Below are 17,699 nucleotides of genomic sequence, written 5' to 3' on the forward strand. Positions count from 1 at the left end.
TGCTGTGGACTGGAGTGGAATATAAAGCTGTGTTCTGGCATCCATCTTTCTGAAAATTTCTTGATATTTGCCTAGATCTTGAAAGTAATTGGAAGTAAATTAAATGTTTGAAGTGGAAAAAAAAAAAAAACAACTAAAAGAAACATTGAGCAATTTAGGTTGCAGGAGCCTTGTGGAAATCATGCAGTCAAACTCCTGTTCAAAGCAGATACAGCAAGATCAAATGGCACTGGGTCTTGTCCAGTCCAGCTTTAAATGTCTCCAAGAATGAAGATTCCACATCCTCTCTAAGCAACTTCTCATATTTGGCCTAGCTCATGATGCAAAAAATTCCTTGTTGTCTGGATTTTCTCCTATTGCATCCAGACATATTCCCTCTCACCATTATCTCTGTGTACCTCCAAGAAGAGGCTGGATCCATCATCTCTATAGGCTTCCTTTAGGTATTTGCATGGACCAGTATAGGCAAGTATGACAGTTTGGCATTTGAAAGAATTGTGCTGGAACAGAACCACATAACAGTGGAATCAAGCTTTATTTGTTTTCCACACTGATTCTAAAGGTTCACAGAGACTGACTGTACAGTCACTCCCCTGAAAACCACAGAGCAAAAGAAAAACTGTAATTTTCAGTCTGGTCTTGTGCATAGCAAGAATAACCCAACTAATCTACCTTAGGTGGCAGAAAGATATTAAATCCACTGTAATTGATCTGGAGAATATCTCTCTAATACAACCACTGGAGGCCATAGATTAAAACTGCCCCTGAGGGATTCTGATAAAAAAATATATACATTTGGGTTGGGTATGGAATGGGAAGGACACTACTAAAAGTGTAGGTACTTCTGCAGTCTGCAGGGCAGCCCAGTGGTACTCACTGGCAGAAGAAGAACTTTGAGATACACCAAATATTTCAATAGTCCTTGTAGCAACTTGGCATCAGAAGGGACAAAAAGTGGTGTACAGCCCCCTCTCTGCCCTGTATTTGTTCTGTGGACTCCAAGTGTCAGAATGATGTATTTCAAGAATAGTCTTCTGGGAAAGGAATCCACTTCACTTGCTTTCCCATGGCGATTTCACACAAGCAAACATTAAAACCGGATATGTGTGTTATTTTAAATATAAAAAATCAAGGGAAAACATATCCTAACAATCCATCTTGTTACATATCACAAAGGAGGAACAGCACTGATCTCCCTCAACATCCCAGTCAGAGCTTACAATGCACAGGTAGAACACACCATGGCATTAGTGTTCCTTGTGGAGATCAGATTTGATGTGTGACTGGAGCTGAAGTGTTCCATTGCTGTGCCAAAAGAAAACCCTTTGGAACAAGTGAAACAAGGAAATAAGATACTCCAACTGAGTGATCTCTTCAAAGCAACCCTCTGAGAAAGATACTGGACTGTGACTCCTATTTTTAGTGAGGAATCATATTTAAAGTCTAATATTAATCCTTTCTCTTGGCCAGTTAATACCAAACATAATTAATGCTAGATGTTTATATAAAAACCCCAACAACTGCAATGAGGTTTAGGGAGCTGCTGCAACTGGGCTTTGAAATGTCTGGGGACTTTTCTGCTTGGCTGTTGATAAAATCATAATATTTTGCCAAACTGCCATTTGATCATGGAAATAAACTTCTCTTTCCTTTTCAGAGCTGTAGCTAAACCTCTGCTTGGAATATGAAATGCTAATATGTAATTAATAAAACAAGTGATTAAGAGGCAAGAGTAACACGAACTATTCCTATAACAAATGTTTAAGTGTTTGTGAAGCCCAGATATTTAGTTGCATTTGTTCATAATGTCCACCAATATTTTCCACTCTCCTTGCAATTAAAATATTCTGGAAACAACACACAATAATATTCAAGCTTTATGTACTCAGAATATTTGGTTATATGCATATATATACATTTAATTTTTTTCTCATACTCTTTCTAATTTTATGAATCATAAAAGTACTGGTCCTTAGTGATCCCTATGAAACTTCTCTACCCCTTGTTCCACTTGCTCTAGCATAAGAAAATACCCAAGATCACTTTTTTGATCAAGCACTTAGCTACTTCTGCTACTCAATATATCCAAGAAGACAATTCATTTGGCTTTTTTCTTTTTTTTTCCCAAGCTGAGTGCCTTTGGAAACTGGTGATTGAAGCTGTCTCTTGAGAACATCAAGAAGGTTTTTAACTCAGTTCAGAGATCAGAGAAAAACGGTGTCCCACTCTGAGAGTCACATTAATTATGAATTGGGGAATCAGCTAAGAGTTTACACATTATTTAGCCAATAATGATTAATTGTCATTTTGTGTCCTCTCAGGTGGAAATCCTTGACTGGGAGACAAAGAAACAGCTATGCTTCCTAGATAAGGTAAAACAAAAATCAGCTTGAAGGACTTTTAAAGAAATTATTAACTTTTCTTAAGTAAATATGGTGTTTATGAAGGGGATTTCATCTTCTGGTAGCCTTTCCTTGGCCACTTGTAATGATTATGCAAACTTCATACTGACTACAGTATATTTCATCCCTTTTCCAGAAGGAGCTTTTGGGCAAAAAGGACAACTTCAGTTGTCCTTTACTAAGTTGCTTTGCTAAGATGGTGCCTGCTGTTTGGTACTCAGAAGCCATCAGATTGTCACTGCTGTAACAGTAACTCTTGATCACTCTTAGAGAAGCTGCCTCTGAAACAGGTGTCAAAAATTGTCTTGCCTTTTTCCTGTCAGTTGTTTGAATCCTTCATATCAAGGCTAGACATCTGTACAAAATAGTTACATTGTCTAAGTCACATTTCTATTTGGCTTAATAGTGTTACACCTAGTAGTTTTCTTTCAAAACATTAATCTTATATTTACAGTCTTTTTGTTGCCTAGGTGGAACCAAATGCTACAATTAGAGAGATCAGATTGATGTTCCATAAATTATGTGAGTATAACTTCTGCAGCAGCTCACATCACATCAGAATATCCAGTACACAAATAGGAAAAAATACATAATTGAAACATAATGTATGCACACATAATGCTGATAACCTGCACATGAATGTGATCACAGTGAGATTTCAGTAAAATTATTTTATCCTATCCTGATACACCTTTGTATTTTTTCTGCTGCATAATTACCACCTATATTAGTGTTGAATAAATATTTATAAAAACCTATAAACGAAGCTCATCTTCTTGTATTGTGTTCATTATAGTAATGGGTGATCTAAACTGAACATTGTATATCACACAACTCTGTATGGTCTTACAGATCCTCGGTGGTACCCAGCAAGGCAGTCAATAAAACTTGATCCAAGTAAGTACTTCTGAGGTCTGGAGTAACCAAACTGAGCAGGGCCCTGGCATGAAAGGTGTACTTAAGGGTATTGGCACTTGAGAATCTGTTTCCAGCTATATTAATTAGCACTGTGAAAGCTGATGAGAATCCAGAACAAATACAATTCTTTGGAAGGAAACACAGTTACACCCTGGTTGCTTGGTAATTAACTTAGGAGTTTGCGCATTGTTCCAATGCACTTTCTGACTACTGAGCACTGTTGCTTTCCTGAGAGGCAGCATAGGATCTAGATATTCACTGCCCTTAGCTGCAGTCAAATGATCTCCATGATGATATTCAGCTGGGAACACCAAAAAGGGCTGCAAGTTTGAGCTACCAATTCATATAATCCTCTGTTCTCAGGCAGGAATTACAGTTCTTTTGAGGGAAGCTAATGCAGAACACATTGCCGTGGACGTAGCAATTGCTGACAAAGCTGATGACAGCTGGCTGACTTCATTGATACACTTGTAGGTATTGCTACTAGAAGCCTCTTACATGGCCTGAGTCCACAAAAGAAAGTCTTATTGCCAAACTGTCTTAATTCATCTTAGCTAAAATATAACACTTTCTTCCTTTGCTTTCATTAAGGACAAGTTTATTTAAACAATCCCTTAAAAGTATGCTGGTGAAGATTTGCTCATGGTGTAAAATCTATCCATGGAAAAGAGATGAATGTCTCCCTTGTCAGATTCCTCTATGAATTTACGTAGTGAGACTTGCCATGAGAAAATGCTGGCCTTCTGGAGATTCCTCCAAATCTAGGCATTAAAAGCTCAAGTGCAGTGGAATCACCTCATAGCTGGTTGCTTGGGAAAAGAAAGAAAATTTCTATAGGAGAGCTTTCCAAACATAGCTTATCCTCTCTTCTCTTTGTCTGGTGATGAGCAATGAGAAGAGTGGAAGAGAGAGAGAGGTGCAGCTGACTAGGAGGTCAGGGAACTGTGATAAAGGGCATTGCCCATCAACAAATTCTGCTGTTGGCAGTGATGAAGAAAGTCTACTAGACTAGGCAGGCACATAGGAATGAGAATTCTTTTAACTGTTTTGGTGTGAATAGAGGATCCAGGCTTATATGTGATTACAGGGATAAATAAAAATTAAGTGTAAATATTCTTGGTCTGTTTAATGAGATTCCAATAAACCGACATCATATCAAGGGGTCTCATAGATAAAGCACCATATAAAGCTACTATGCTACCAAAGTGGACTTGAATGTCACTAAGATGTAATTACTTCTTTCCTTCTCAGAAGGAAAGTCCCTGAGGGATGAAGAAATCCTGCAGCACCTCCCTGTTGGCACAACTGCTACCTTATACTTTAAAGATTTAGGGCCACAGATAGGATGGACTACGGTGAGCTCTGCTTCAAGTCTGAGCCATTTTAATGGCTAGTTTTCCACAGTTAATCCTTACATCACTTTTTGTTTCTCTCCAATATTTCTGCATGATGTCTGCTCTGATAGTGGATGCAGGCAATGAATCCTCATTGCTTCAGTTCATTTAATCAGGGAAAGCAGTAACAGATTGAATGTCTATTTAGTTTCCTGGGAGAGCAGCAGTGGAAAACCCGCTGCGGGGTAGGTTGACTCTACAGAACTAAAATGCAGATTGTCAAATGGATGTCTACTGCAAAATCATTAGGAACTAGGTAAGTAAATGCCTTTGGCAATCTGCTCCACAGGACCTGTGTAACTTCTGACAAAATTAGGATTATACTCCATTGAGTTTGTCCTGCAAAGAGGCATGGGAGCAACTTTACATGTTAGTACTTGAAGTGACTTCAGCAAGAAAATGCATAAAATTAAGATTAGTTGCTGTCTGCATGTGACTGTGTCCCAGGATGCCAGTGACAGGCTAATGACAGCTGATAATTTCTGCAATATTAGCAGCCATCCACAGAGACCTTGCATATTTATTGTCTGAGCTCAAATGCAAATTTTATCACAAGTCACTTGGCAGGCAACACAGCACTGCTGTTTATGCAGTGAGGTGACCAATGACCCTTCTAGCTCTCTAGAAGGTCCTTGCTGCACAGTATTACGCTAGTTCAAATTAACAGCATGATGTCAAGGGAAAAGTACCTCATCATTTAAAGGCATATTTACCATTTATTAGCTATGAGATATTAACAAAACCTTGTGTTGATTACAAATACCAAAGACAATGTTAATAGAGGTAAAATTTAAAAAGTCAAATATGTTTTGCAAGTCTTCACATCTTTACTTTGGATGCAATGCTGATAAATCAAGCAGCCATTACTCAATCCAAAAAACCAGGAAGACAGACAAAAACTTCTAATGGCAGTGTAGACTTCAAGACACACGTGCATTAATATCAACCAAAATATCACAGGGCAGAGTAACCCCAGGCTTCTACCATTTCATAATCTTTTGCTCTCCCTGCCCTTCAAGCTACTTCATTCAAATATAAACCAACAAATACTTTAGTATTATCAAATCAAAAAGATAAGCTTCTTCTCATCTACAAGCAAACCTGATCTTCACCAGAGAAAATGCTGATCTTAACAGAACTCATTAACCCAACTTTTCCGAGTATCAAAACAACTCTAAACACATTAGAGAACTGGGATTGTTTGGGTTTCTTTTTTGTTTGCTTTCTTTAGTTGTTGGGTTTTTGTTTGTTTGTTTGTGACAGAAGTACAATCAATTTCCCTTCTTTCTCTGTAAGTGACGTATGGGCCTACCTTCCTTACTTATAGATGGGTGGAAAATTCAGCTGTTAATATTTGGTCCAAAGTTAACGTCAATTTAAAGTGATATTCCTAAGAAATACACACCTATCTGAATGAAATCAAGTTAGAGAAATAGCTTCTCTGGTTTCCTTTCTTTTTATTTTCCTTCTAGTATTCCAGTTAAAGCTTGTTTGAACATAGAATGAAATTATTGTTTCCCAGGACAACTGCTGTGCTAACTGTTCACACAGATGGGGTCACTGTGAATACTTACAAGCTGTGTTTCCAGTTTAAACAAAATTCATTCAGTAGAAGCAGAACTCCTATTTCTCAAGACAAATTCTTCACCAAATTTCATTTTAAACCAAAATAAAGCAACAGCTTTTGAGTGCAAGAGAAGGGTGAGAGCTGCATAAATGTAACATGCATGCATATTTGTCATGATCTCTGGGCTGCCATTGTTATCTTTTCATACCCATACTGTGTCTGCAGCACTGGCAATGGCTGTTTGAATGCAACTGAGGCAAATAATTGCAAAATATTTATGTGCATGGCTACCAGTTTCATAGCCTGAGCCCAAACCTTCTACTCCCTCCCTGCCTCTTAATGCCATCCTGGATGTGTGGAGGTGTTTATCCCACTGTGTTAGTTATCCCAAAGAGACCAAAGCAATCCATCCTCAATTCAGCTGTCTAATGATTTTCTCTCTTTTTGCAGGTATTTTTGATAGAATATACAGGTCCATTGTTCATCTATTTTGTGTTTTATTTCCGCATGACTTTTGTCTATGGACTGGATGAGAAGTGTACATCAAGTCCACACCCAGTAGTTAAGTAAGTCCGTTTGCAGGCTTGAGCAGTATTTCTTGTAGTCTTATTCCAAATGTCTTGCCACATATGTTTTTTTTAAGCACTCTTAAATGCTTTTGTCTTGCTGTTTCTAGCTTGGCATGTATCTGCCATTCTTTCCACTACATCAAAAGGTTGATTGAAACTGTATTTGTTCATCGATTCTCCCGTGGGACTATGCCACTGAGGAATATTGTGAAGGTAAAATGTGCCAGAATCTATCCACAACTGCACTTACAAATCCAGCTTAGCCAGCCTATGCTCTGCCTCTGCACCACAGACATTTTGTGTGGCTTTTGTAGCAATGCACAGCAAATCTCACCCATAAAGCTGCCACAAATTCTTTCAGAAAATTTCTTAATGTCACTATTGTATAACCCACATGCTGTCATACTGTTACTAATATTATATGTCTCATTACTTTTTAGAATTTTATACCTTCAGCATACCCTTCCTTTTCACTCAGCTAGGTCCTTGGGTGTGAATGTTTTAGTAACAACTTAACTTTAAAGGTAGTACAGGCAGGCACAATGGTGGGAGAGCTGCTTTCTTAAAAAAAAAAAAAAATTGTAACAGTCATTTTATATCTGCTTTGCCCCTAACATTCTCTTTGTTGTTAAGAAGCTGTTAATTTACCTTTGATCCATTGCAAAGCACCTCAGTTGTTCAGCATTTTCTTCTCCACAGGAGCATTCCCTGATGTCAGCAGTGTTGCTGTGGCACAGGGCAGCTCTTCGGGTGCAGACTCTGTTCCCTGGGTGTCAGAGAAGTAGTACAGCAACTGCATGGTTATGCATAAGCTGTAATTATTTTACAAACGTTTGCAACAGAGAACACAGTAGTAGTCAAAAGTACTTATTCTAAGGAAAACAAGAGATTATCAACTGAAAAAGCATTTGGGAATTTTAACATTTGGGATTTAGGCAGTTCCTGGTAATTTGCACTATGGCAGTGATACTTGTAGCAGCTGAAGCTCTACCTTGTGGCTAACTCCTTACAGCTGTCCAGTGGCTCTGGTCCTTCAGGTAGCTTTCAGGAAAGGAGGGTCTGTAGTGGAGCAGTGGCCCTCCAAAAGAATCCTTCCTAGAAATTTTTGTGCTTCCTGCAGCAAGAGTTGTTAAAAGATTTGCAGATCTCATTCAAGACAACAGGTCTTGCAGATCTCTTGTTCTTGACACGACAGTAGATAATGCATGCTAAACAGCAGATAAATGAGCAACTTTACCTTGAAAAAACAATCAGTGTGATAATTATTTTTCTCACTGCCATCTCTGACAACTACGTGTTCCTTTCAGACCATAGAAACTCTTGTTGCTAAAATTAACATTTGTGCCAGTCATTCTGATCACTTCCTCTTTTCCATCTTCTCAGGTTGAAGGCACTTGTTTTCATCTGTAAAGTTGCTCACAGTTCTTATTCTACCTTTAGCAAAGTTTAGCAATGCTTGGGTTTGATTTGCTTTTATAATTTCATTGGCCTTGGTGGTGTTACTCCAAAATTGTGCCAGTGTGAAAAACATCACATCTTTTTTTCTGTTTTTCCATCACATACTAGGTGGACAAGGACATAGTAGACAGGGTTTGATACTTTGGTATTTTCAGGGTTTGATCACATACACAGCAGATGTAGATAGCTTCTTTCCTAAGTGCAGTGGAATGCTATGTGTACAGGAGATACTTCAGTGTCAATAAGCAGAAATCTGAGATGGGAATTGATGAGAGATGGGATTTTCATCCCTTTTTCCCAAATTGAACTAGGAATAAATTATGCCCTACAATGCAGCAGCTTCACCAAAAGCAGAACACACTAACAGTATAATTTTTTCTAAGATGTGATTTTTCTAGGCATTGGAAAGGTAGAATACCTGATTTATCTGGACCTAGTAAACAACTCCTTAGGGTGAATAAAATAGGGATTAATACCAAAATTGTGTGGTGAAAAAGGAACTAATTGAAAGAAAGATAATTATGGTTGGGTTGTGCTAAAAAAGGATCAGTTAGACCTTTAATAATAGGTAAGTACCAGAAGAATTCCTCAAAGATTAGTCTCATGATTGGTCTTACATGGTCTTTCTTTATGCATGAACATTTTTGTGAGTAAAAAGAAGGGATATCATCACTTTGTAGAAAAACAACTGGAGGAAAGAGAACATTAGATCTAAATAAATACTATTTAAACCAGAAGACAATATAAGAAGACAAACAGAAGGGTACATGCTGGTCATGAATAAACATAGGCAGGATATCAAGAACCATGGATTGTCAATTGCAGTAGAGAAGACAAAAGTCCTAACTGTAAGTCTGGAAACTTAGGAATAATTTATTTATGGGATCCCTGCAATATCTGAACTTGACCTGCAGCATTATAAGAGACTGTTGTAAAGCTTTATTATTCAGGATTCACAGAAACTCTTTCTTTTCTCCAAGTGAGTTTATGAAGTGTGTATGTTCCTATTTGAACCTCACTGGAGGTGTTTGTATGAGGAATACAGATTCAAGTGGCAGCTGGACATTTACAAGTATTACTGAAAGGTCCTTAGCAGTGGAAGACCCCACTCATCTTGAAGATTGTTATAACTGAGGAATAGTCTTTGCAGTAAATCATGTTCTTTGGGTGGTTAGCACTTGTTCAGTTTAATTAGAACATGTATTGTTGGGGACTGAGCCATGATAATTAATTTATTTAATTCTACTTCACTGAAATCCATTGCCATATGTTCCATCCTGTGCCAAGCCTTGAAGCTAGGAGAAGGTTTTCCTGCAGATGCCATTGCAAGATTACAAGAAACTGTTTCCACCTAAGTTTGTACAGCAGTCAGTAAATTGTAAGTGCCTGTTGAAGAAGCTAATTTTAGGGAGGAAGCAGTAGTTTATGGATAGGACACTACTTATACTGTCCCTCACTGGAGTCATTCTTTTGGTTCTGCTGCATTTCCTGGGGGAAAATGGAAGTCATCACAGGGAAGCTATTTTTTTTTTCTGCTCATTCATCCCACCTGATTTGTAATTACTGGTTAATAATTTGCTCTTTTTCATCAGTTAGCTCTTACACAATCTCAGAGCAAGGACATACTAAGTGCTTGTATTACAGCACACCCAAAAGGGTATCCATTTTGTCTGAGGTCTCTGGGCACTGCAGTGGTTCAGTTAACCCTGAGAAGAAAGTGGAAATGCAACTGAATGTTTGATACAGCTGTTTGCAGCAGATGAGGGGGCACCAGCATTTTCAGAAAAATGCACCATCAGACACTGCAGTCAGCTAGTGCAGGTTGGAGACGCTGAGGTAATCACTTTTCCAGGGTATTATTGCTAGAAATGCAGTTCTGGTATATACAGGGGGAAAAGACTGCAAAATTCAAAGCTAAAAAAAAAAAAAAATAAAGAAGTTAAACCAGCCAGGACAGCCTTGGATGGGATTTTTGCCTGCATGAGCAGGAAAGGAAGTGATGAAGGAGAAAGCAGAAACACCTAGGAATGCCTAAGGTATTGGAACCTATTTGGAAGGCCAAGAAAAAGGAAGAAGACCAGAAAAGGTAAGAGGACCTTTACCAGAAAGAGTAAGAGGATCAGAGTTTTGCTCAAAATTGAAAATAGGATGGAAGGAAAGATAAGGCAAAGAAAAGAAGAAGTGAAAGAAAGATAAAGAGCTCAGCTGTGGTCTTGCTGAAGTCCAGGTGATAAACAAACATACCCTAATACATCAAAAACTGAGGCACTAGGTTGGGTAAAAGAAGTCTAAACTGATGAGAGGCAAATGAGAGGCAAACTGTTGAGGGTTAAAGTCTGTCTGCAAGAGAATGGCAGCTCGAGGTCAGAGTACAGAGCAAGAAGAGGAAGGGCCCAAGAAAGGGCCTCCCTCCCACCTACATGTATATAAGGAGGGAGACAATAGCATGTCACCAAGACACCAAAGCAGCAATGACTGTCAGAAAAAACCCCACAGGAGGCAGGGCCAAGGAAACCAAATAAGAGGTAAAGTTTGTCACTGTAAGTAGTTTTTTCAAGGATGAAGCCTACGTACAAGCACTGAGATTGGTCAGGAGTGTGTCAGTGCAGCCATCAGTGACAGCTGTGTTACCAGAGTCTAGAGAGTGGGAACTGCACCACAGAAACACAAGGACAGCAGCAAAAGGGATAACAAGAGAAATCACAGTGAAAGTGTAGAGGAAAGCATCAGGCAGGAAAAGCATGGGAAAGAAAGAAACTGATGGGGTGAAGGAGGAGAGGACAGGAGATTGGGCAGTGCAAAATAATAAACAAAGAAGAGAGAACGGTGCCCAAATCTGGTCTAACAGTCTCAGAGGTCAGCAAAACAAGTTTCTCTTCAACATACAGTCTGTATGCTCTTCAACCTTGCCCAATGGATTGCCAGGCAAGATAATTTTGTTTTCAGTCATATGATCATAGTTTCTAAAATGGTTTATACATGTAACAACTCCAAGATATTTTAGAGGAAATCTTAACTCTATAAGTATCATTTCCTTTCTTATTTCCTGTTACCCGCCCCCACCTACCACACTTAGTACTGCCATTTCTTGTTGTATTATCAGCAAGTTGAAGGATTGTCCTGATCCATTGTTATCAATAGTCCTTGCAGCAAATAATGGCCTAAAACACTGTACTAAAACAAAGAAAAAATGCTTATTTTTCAGAACTGCTTATATTACTGGGGATTTGCAGCTTGGCTTGCATATTACATCAATCATCCTCTTTACACTCCTCCTTGTAAGTAGCAAAACAACCCTCATTGATTTAAGTATTTATGTATGTACTTTGTATACTAGTACTAATGACATGCAAACTCTTTTTTTTAATAGCTTATGGGAAAAAACAGATAAATTTTGCTGTGATCATGTTCCTGGTAGGTTTATTGCTTTTTCTATAAAATGCTAAAATATCTTGCCTTGCTTCTCTGTCATATAAATGGAGGAGTGAGTAGGATGAACAGATCCTTAGGAGTAGGACATTTGGGATATACTACTAAAGCTGTCCACTTGCATGGAAAACAGATAAATCTGTCAGGTTTTAATTTGACTTTGTACACAAAGGAATATTTTGATTCAGTGTCCATTCCAAGACTAGGATATTTATCTGCTGGGATGATCTCTCACAATCTTTAAAAGTTTGTGACCTTATGTTTAAAAGCCAGTGAGTTTGTTTTGTGAACTGTTTACTGAGTGTTAAGAATCACAACAGATCATAAATCTCAGACAACTGGCCAACTAAGAGATTATGTTGTGATAAAGTTTTCTTTTGCTGAGCTTCCAAACCTGTTTATAGCTTTCTTTATGATTCAAAGTTCTTCAGTTACTGTTCATTCTCACTATTCCTAGGAACACTTCATACATGCAGAAGCAAACTCAGTGTAGCCAATAAATATGTACCTCCATGTAAAGACTTTTCCTATGCATGTGTAACTTGTTTAGAACATCAGCTTCTCACTTGCTTTGACAAATTAATCAGTGACTGCAGGATCCCAAAGCAGCTTCCCTGGATGAAAATTCTGTGAGGTCATAATCTACTCACATTTTATAAAGTCCATAACTGAAAGCACAGAGCTGGGAATAAAACTCAGGAGCTCTGACCACTAGTCATTTGCTAATAGTTATGCATTGCAGACACTGGAGACTGTCCATAATCATATAAATGGGTCATTTCAATACACTCTCTTCCTAATTGATTGGGGCAGCATTCTTTAAATCCAGTGAAGGAAGCTGGGTCAATTATATTTCATTATTAATATCAATTATACTCTAGAGAAGAAAACTTACTTAGAAACCAAATTGTATCTTCCTTGGGATTTTAATAACTTTTGAGAAACCAAGACTATGCAAATAATTTTTGGATGTTTTTAAAGGCATAAGAATGATCAAAAAATAAAGCAAATATCCCCCGAGTTCACTTCTATCCCCTGTGGTTTATTTAGATTTCAAGGGGATTATGTAAGTAATAAATCTGATACTTTGGACATTGAGGCCACAGTTTCTGAAAAATATTATAAAGATATAACAGAATATAATTATAGACTCATATTTGAATGGAGATGTTTCATCCTTCTGTCAGTAGTCTTAGTTAAGGATATTTATTATGTTTATAATAGATGATTTTCCTTTTCTTAAATATTTTAAAGAACTGTAGGAAATAACAAAAGGAAGAAAAACAAATAGAAGGTAAGAAGTTTTTTAACTCTGTCATACTTTTTCTTGCAGCTGTGTGAAGCTGGAAATTTTTCCATTCATGTTGCACTCAGTGACCTCCGGAGAAATGGTAAAAACTGCATCATCATTTTTCAGTTTTGCGCAGCCATTTAGTACTTCCTTCAGTTGTTCTGCCTCAGGAAAGACCTGATCCTGGGGGGTGATGGTACCTTCAGCTGACTGCTGTGGGAGCACAGGTTGCACAGCACTGTAAAGATTGGATTCTAAGGGAAATCAGACAGTGCAAGGACTGACATCAGACTGTTGAACAACACTTCTTATCTTACCGTAATTTTTATTGTTTTGGGCTGGGTTGTGTTGGGAGCAGTTACATTGGTTATATTCCAGTGCAAAAGGAAACCGTGCTGCTACAAGCTATGTTTTGGTGAGCAAGGGAAAGTTCCCTCACAGGTATCCCACTCCTCTTGTGAGTCCAGAGGACATCCTGTCTTCCCACATCCTGTTTGTCCCTCTGACAGTCATGAGACACAGAAGTAGACAGAGCTGGGTTGTCTTTACAGGAAACAATATATTTAGGAGTGTGAATATTTTGTGATTTGTTTTCTAATCTATAGGATCCAAAACCTGTAAGATCCCATATCCAACAAAGAATCCTTTCACATGGCTGTTTTTCTTTGTATCTTGCCCTAACTATACATATGAGGTATGTATTTTCAAACAAGATGTTCAGATTTTAGTTTCACTGAATATATTTTTGCTTCTTTTAGAATGTTTTACATGGAAGAAACCTCTGAAACTGTTCAGCTCAGTACATTTCCCCTCATTCCCTAAACCCCATGAAATCAGGTTGTGGACAAGAATTTGCCTGCTCTTCCTCCCCTCCCTTGGGTCAGTACTGATGTGACTAACCTTACACAGACAGCCCTGACCCTGGGCCAGTGCTTCCGTGTGGCTGCTAGACAAGACATACACTGTAAAGCAGGGCAAATTCTGCAGCCAGGAACAGGGAGATTGTCACTGAACATGTGCTGCATTGAGGGGATGGAGGTGTCTGGTGGATTTATAATGTAAGAGCCTAGAAATATCACTGCAGGCAGAAAGATAGTGATCAGACAAGTAAAAGATACTGTGATAGAGAAAATGAGCCAAAGTCTTCCCTGTTTTAAGTTACACAATCACTTCTGTTGGCGGTGACTGCTTTAGAAACTTTAATCAGTTTATCATTTAATATTGTTTAATAAGGACCCAACTCCTGACTGAGTTCAAAAGCAGATAAAGTCAGTGCAACTCAGTGTAACATTTATTCTTGCACAGAAGGACAGTGTCAGGTTTGAAATTCAGTGGAGATCAACAGATGTTCATGAGAACAGCATTGGGCCTCAGACTATAGAAAGTTACCATTGCTAATAGTGATGGAGGTCTGATGAATACAAATTAGGCAGAGCAAAAGGAAGGACACTGTTTTAATGCTTTAAAGTTTGTCATTGTAATAGCTGTGGAAGCAAATATGAAGGTTTTGTTTGTGATAATAAGGCACTGTTCACCTTTTTGACTAAAGGTCATTGACAGTAGAAATTGATCTGGCTGACCTTGATTTTTTTATTTACCTATACTAGGGACAAGGTTATTTTGATCAATAGAGACATAAATGCAAATGCTGTCACCAGAAATATTTTAAATTTCCTTGGCCAAAACAGGTGGGGACCTGGATCAGTTTCACTATCATGACTCAGTGTGTTCCAGGTGAGTAATGTTTTGGTACTTCAACCTGAAGTGATGTCAGCAGCAGGAGCATGTTTTTAATCTGATAATGAATGTATTTTTTTCCCCTTCCTTCTAGTGGGACTGTTCACCTTGCTTTGCTTCATTCAGATGACAGTCTGGGCAAAGGATAAACACTGCACCTACTTAAGAGAATTCAAGGACTATCCAAGTCATAGAATGCCAATTATTCCCTTTTTGTTGTAAGAAAAGAAGGCTCAATTTGAATATTGCACAGAACCTCAAGAAGAAAACCTCATAAATGTCCTGCCAAATAAATAAATAAATTAAAAGGATTTTGGCGCATGTTGAATCTCCACTGCTAAGGGAAATTGTATGCACTTGAAAGCTACACTTCCTTATATTCAAGAATTCTCAACTCAGAAGCACCTTAAAAGATAAGGCTTCGTTGCACAGCTGCAAAAAAAAAGTCCCTGCAGTTCACTGTAACCTGCCTTAGATTTTTCTGTACTAGTCTGTTTAGATTGATGGATCAGAGATCCTGAGAAGTCTGTGCTGAAAAGCAGCTCCAAATTTAGCAGTGGCATTCTGCAAGACAGAAGTACACTGGAACGAGGACACACCAGCTAACTACAGAGCTCAGTTCAGCCAGCATGGCAGCTGGCCTCAGGACAGTTGCATGATCTGCCTTCTTTGACTTGAAGACCAGTGTGCTGCCTGGAGGCAGGGGCTTTGTAGCATAACATTACCAAAGAATATGAATGGTTCCTGGAATAAAGAAATAGGCCATATCTCAAAAACCTGATTTGGGTCTAACACCTAATTTGCCAAAAGAATCTTAAGTAAGAAATATTTGCAGTATTTGTGAATGTGCTGGGTTTTTTGTTTGCTTTTGGTCTTCTCATTAGTAGTTGCATACTAGTAAATAAGATTCAGAAGCAATCTAACCTATGCCATATCTTTGATATCTGGCCTGCTTTGATATATAACATCTCCTTATGATGCTAATTGACCTTTTACCCAGCATTTTACATTAGGCTTCTCTCAGTAGTTTAATACACTTTGTAAATACATGAAGTGACTGCTAGTCCTCGGAATGCTCTTCCTATTTTTGGAGCCAGGGAGAAAAATCAGCTTCATTTTAGACTTCCTGTGTTTTCTTTGTCACAGGATGTTCTGTGGGACTTAGTCGGGTTTTGTGTAAATCTAGTTTAAAAAGGCTATTGAAATCTATCTGAATGACATTTTAAAGAAGCTATTTTAGAATATGAAGAGAATGCATAGATACTGTTTTGTTTCATAATTAATTTATTTATCTATAATAGATGTATAGAAAGATTTTTGGAACTATTTGTAAGGGTGAAATATGCAATAAAATCTATTTTAAAACCATTTGAAATAATTATGGCAAAAAGAGAAGGCTAGAGCTGGTTGCTGAAGTTTCATAATATTTTGTACAGTAAACAGCAAGAGTGTCCTTATAAAAAAAACTACATCAAGTGAAGAAAAATATCTTTCAAAGCAAAAATACATGATCCAGATTTTAATTCTGTATAACATAGAGAAGATTTCTTAGAAATTATTAGATCTGATAGATAACTGAAGCAAAACATCATTATGAATTTGTTTTCAGTATTGTTGTTCCACTAGTTAAATTGTGAACCAGAAAAAAAGAACTAAATGTCAAATGATTTCCCACTGAGTGCAGTGTGGAGTGCAAGCAGGTTGAAATTTTCCTTCTGAGGAGGTAGAAAGCACATACCCTATTCACACTTTACATCCACTTAATGTCCAGTCACAGGAAAGAAGAAAACGTTGTCCTGTTTAGTAACAAAGAGACCTTTCTTTGCAAGAAAACAAAACTTGGCAGATTTAGTCATACTCTCTTTCTTTTTAATCTCCATTTTGACATTTGGCCTCTCTTTGAGGCAACTTGAAGATGAGTATGAGATCATTTTAATTAATTTTTTTTAAGAGCAAGTTTCTTGTCTGGGTCTGAGCTCTGAATTAATTCTTTTCATTCTTGCTGAGACAACCGTCTGTTTTCACTGGCAGCCTGGTGAGACAGTGAAGCAGTCTCCCAGGACTAGCCCCATTAGCCAGCACTGTTCTGACCTTGATAGTCCCGTGCACTCAGCACAGCAGGAATCTGCTTCTAAGCTGGGCAATGCTGTCAGCCTTGGGATCTGTTTGCTGACTTGCAGCAGTTGACACAAGGGTTAAAGAAGAAAAACCTGCCAGCCTGAAAGTACCAGATAGAGAATCCATCTTTGATGTTATTTATATGTCAACAAGGAGGAATGAGACTTGCTTCTTGTATCTTATAATGGACTTTATGTTAGAGGAAGATTTTATTCTATAGCAAGGACCTGCCTTTCCTTTGACACTCTCAGCATGTAGTGTTACTGATAGAGCAGTAGAAGTTGGCTGTTGCTAGGGCTGTTGTTGAGAGCACAGTGCTCAGAAAGGTGCAAAAAAATCAGTGTAACACTGAATGTGAAAACCTTTGTTTTACCCTTGCTCTGCTCTGGTATGGCACATGCACTGTGCACACACTAAGCCTGGAAGCTGCAGGAGCAGTCTATGCAGCTGCCTGCTGATGGAGAGCTGGGGACACTCTGGCTTCTCGGCTGGCTCCAGCTGCACGCGGATGCAAAGGAATTTCCTCATCCTCCATCTGCTGTTTAGCAAAGTTCACAAAAACCTGTGTGAGGAAAGCAGAAAACATCACCATGTCTTCAACTGAGATGAGTTAGTCTGTTTCCTGCTCTGCAGGAAACAGACAGAAAGGGGAATCCACAGACATCACTGAACTGAGACACTGTGTTATCAGCTGAGATCGTGAGTTCCTCCTTTATTTTGATAAACTTCCTTGCAACTTCCTTCCTTTGGATGTACTTGCTTGCAAGTAAAAACCTACTTTTTCTTAAGGAGGAAATGGCTTCAGCCAGGTTTGCA

The 17,699-nt window shown here is 38.3% G+C and overlaps 2 protein-coding genes across 2 annotated transcripts in view; one reads left to right on the forward strand and one right to left on the reverse strand.

Moving 5' to 3' along the window:
• The first annotated feature begins 2,291 nt into the window (after window positions 1-2,291).
• On the forward strand, window positions 2,292-15,969 carry LOC121345143 (very-long-chain enoyl-CoA reductase-like). The gene is made up of 12 exons (XM_041421721.1): window positions 2,292-2,372; window positions 2,873-2,924; window positions 3,255-3,299; window positions 4,572-4,675; window positions 6,732-6,847; window positions 6,958-7,063; window positions 11,514-11,586; window positions 11,679-11,722; window positions 13,071-13,128; window positions 13,634-13,722; window positions 14,717-14,762; window positions 14,860-15,969. The coding sequence occupies exons 1-12, from the start codon at window positions 2,292-2,294 to the stop codon at window positions 14,985-14,987; spliced, it is 942 nt and encodes a 313-aa protein (XP_041277655.1). The 3' UTR covers window positions 14,988-15,969.
• A 158-nt stretch (window positions 15,970-16,127) lies between these two features.
• Window positions 16,128-17,699, reverse strand: part of ABCA4 (ATP binding cassette subfamily A member 4) — a 60,813-nt gene continuing 59,241 nt past the window's right edge. The window contains exon 49 of the mRNA XM_041421722.1: window positions 16,128-17,445. Within this exon, the coding sequence (XP_041277656.1) occupies window positions 17,323-17,445 (123 nt within the window). The 3' untranslated portion in view covers window positions 16,128-17,322. The remainder of the gene's footprint in view (window positions 17,446-17,699) is intronic.

Source organism: Onychostruthus taczanowskii, unplaced genomic scaffold (genome assembly GCF_017590055.1).
Source record: "Onychostruthus taczanowskii isolate IOZ18803 unplaced genomic scaffold, ASM1759005v1 scaffold7, whole genome shotgun sequence".
Taxonomy (NCBI): Eukaryota; Metazoa; Chordata; class Aves; order Passeriformes; family Passeridae; genus Onychostruthus; species Onychostruthus taczanowskii.

Coding starts and splice junctions, on each gene's coding strand:
- LOC121345143 (XM_041421721.1), top strand. CDS start 2,292: ATGATTAATTGTCATTTTGTGTCCTCTCAGGTGGAAATCCTTGACTGG. Junction 2,925..3,254: donor ATTGATGTTCCATAAATTAT/GTGAGTATAACT, acceptor ATGGTCTTACAG/ATCCTCGGTGGTACCCAGCA. Junction 4,676..6,731: donor CACAGATAGGATGGACTACG/GTGAGCTCTGCT, acceptor CTCTTTTTGCAG/GTATTTTTGATAGAATATAC.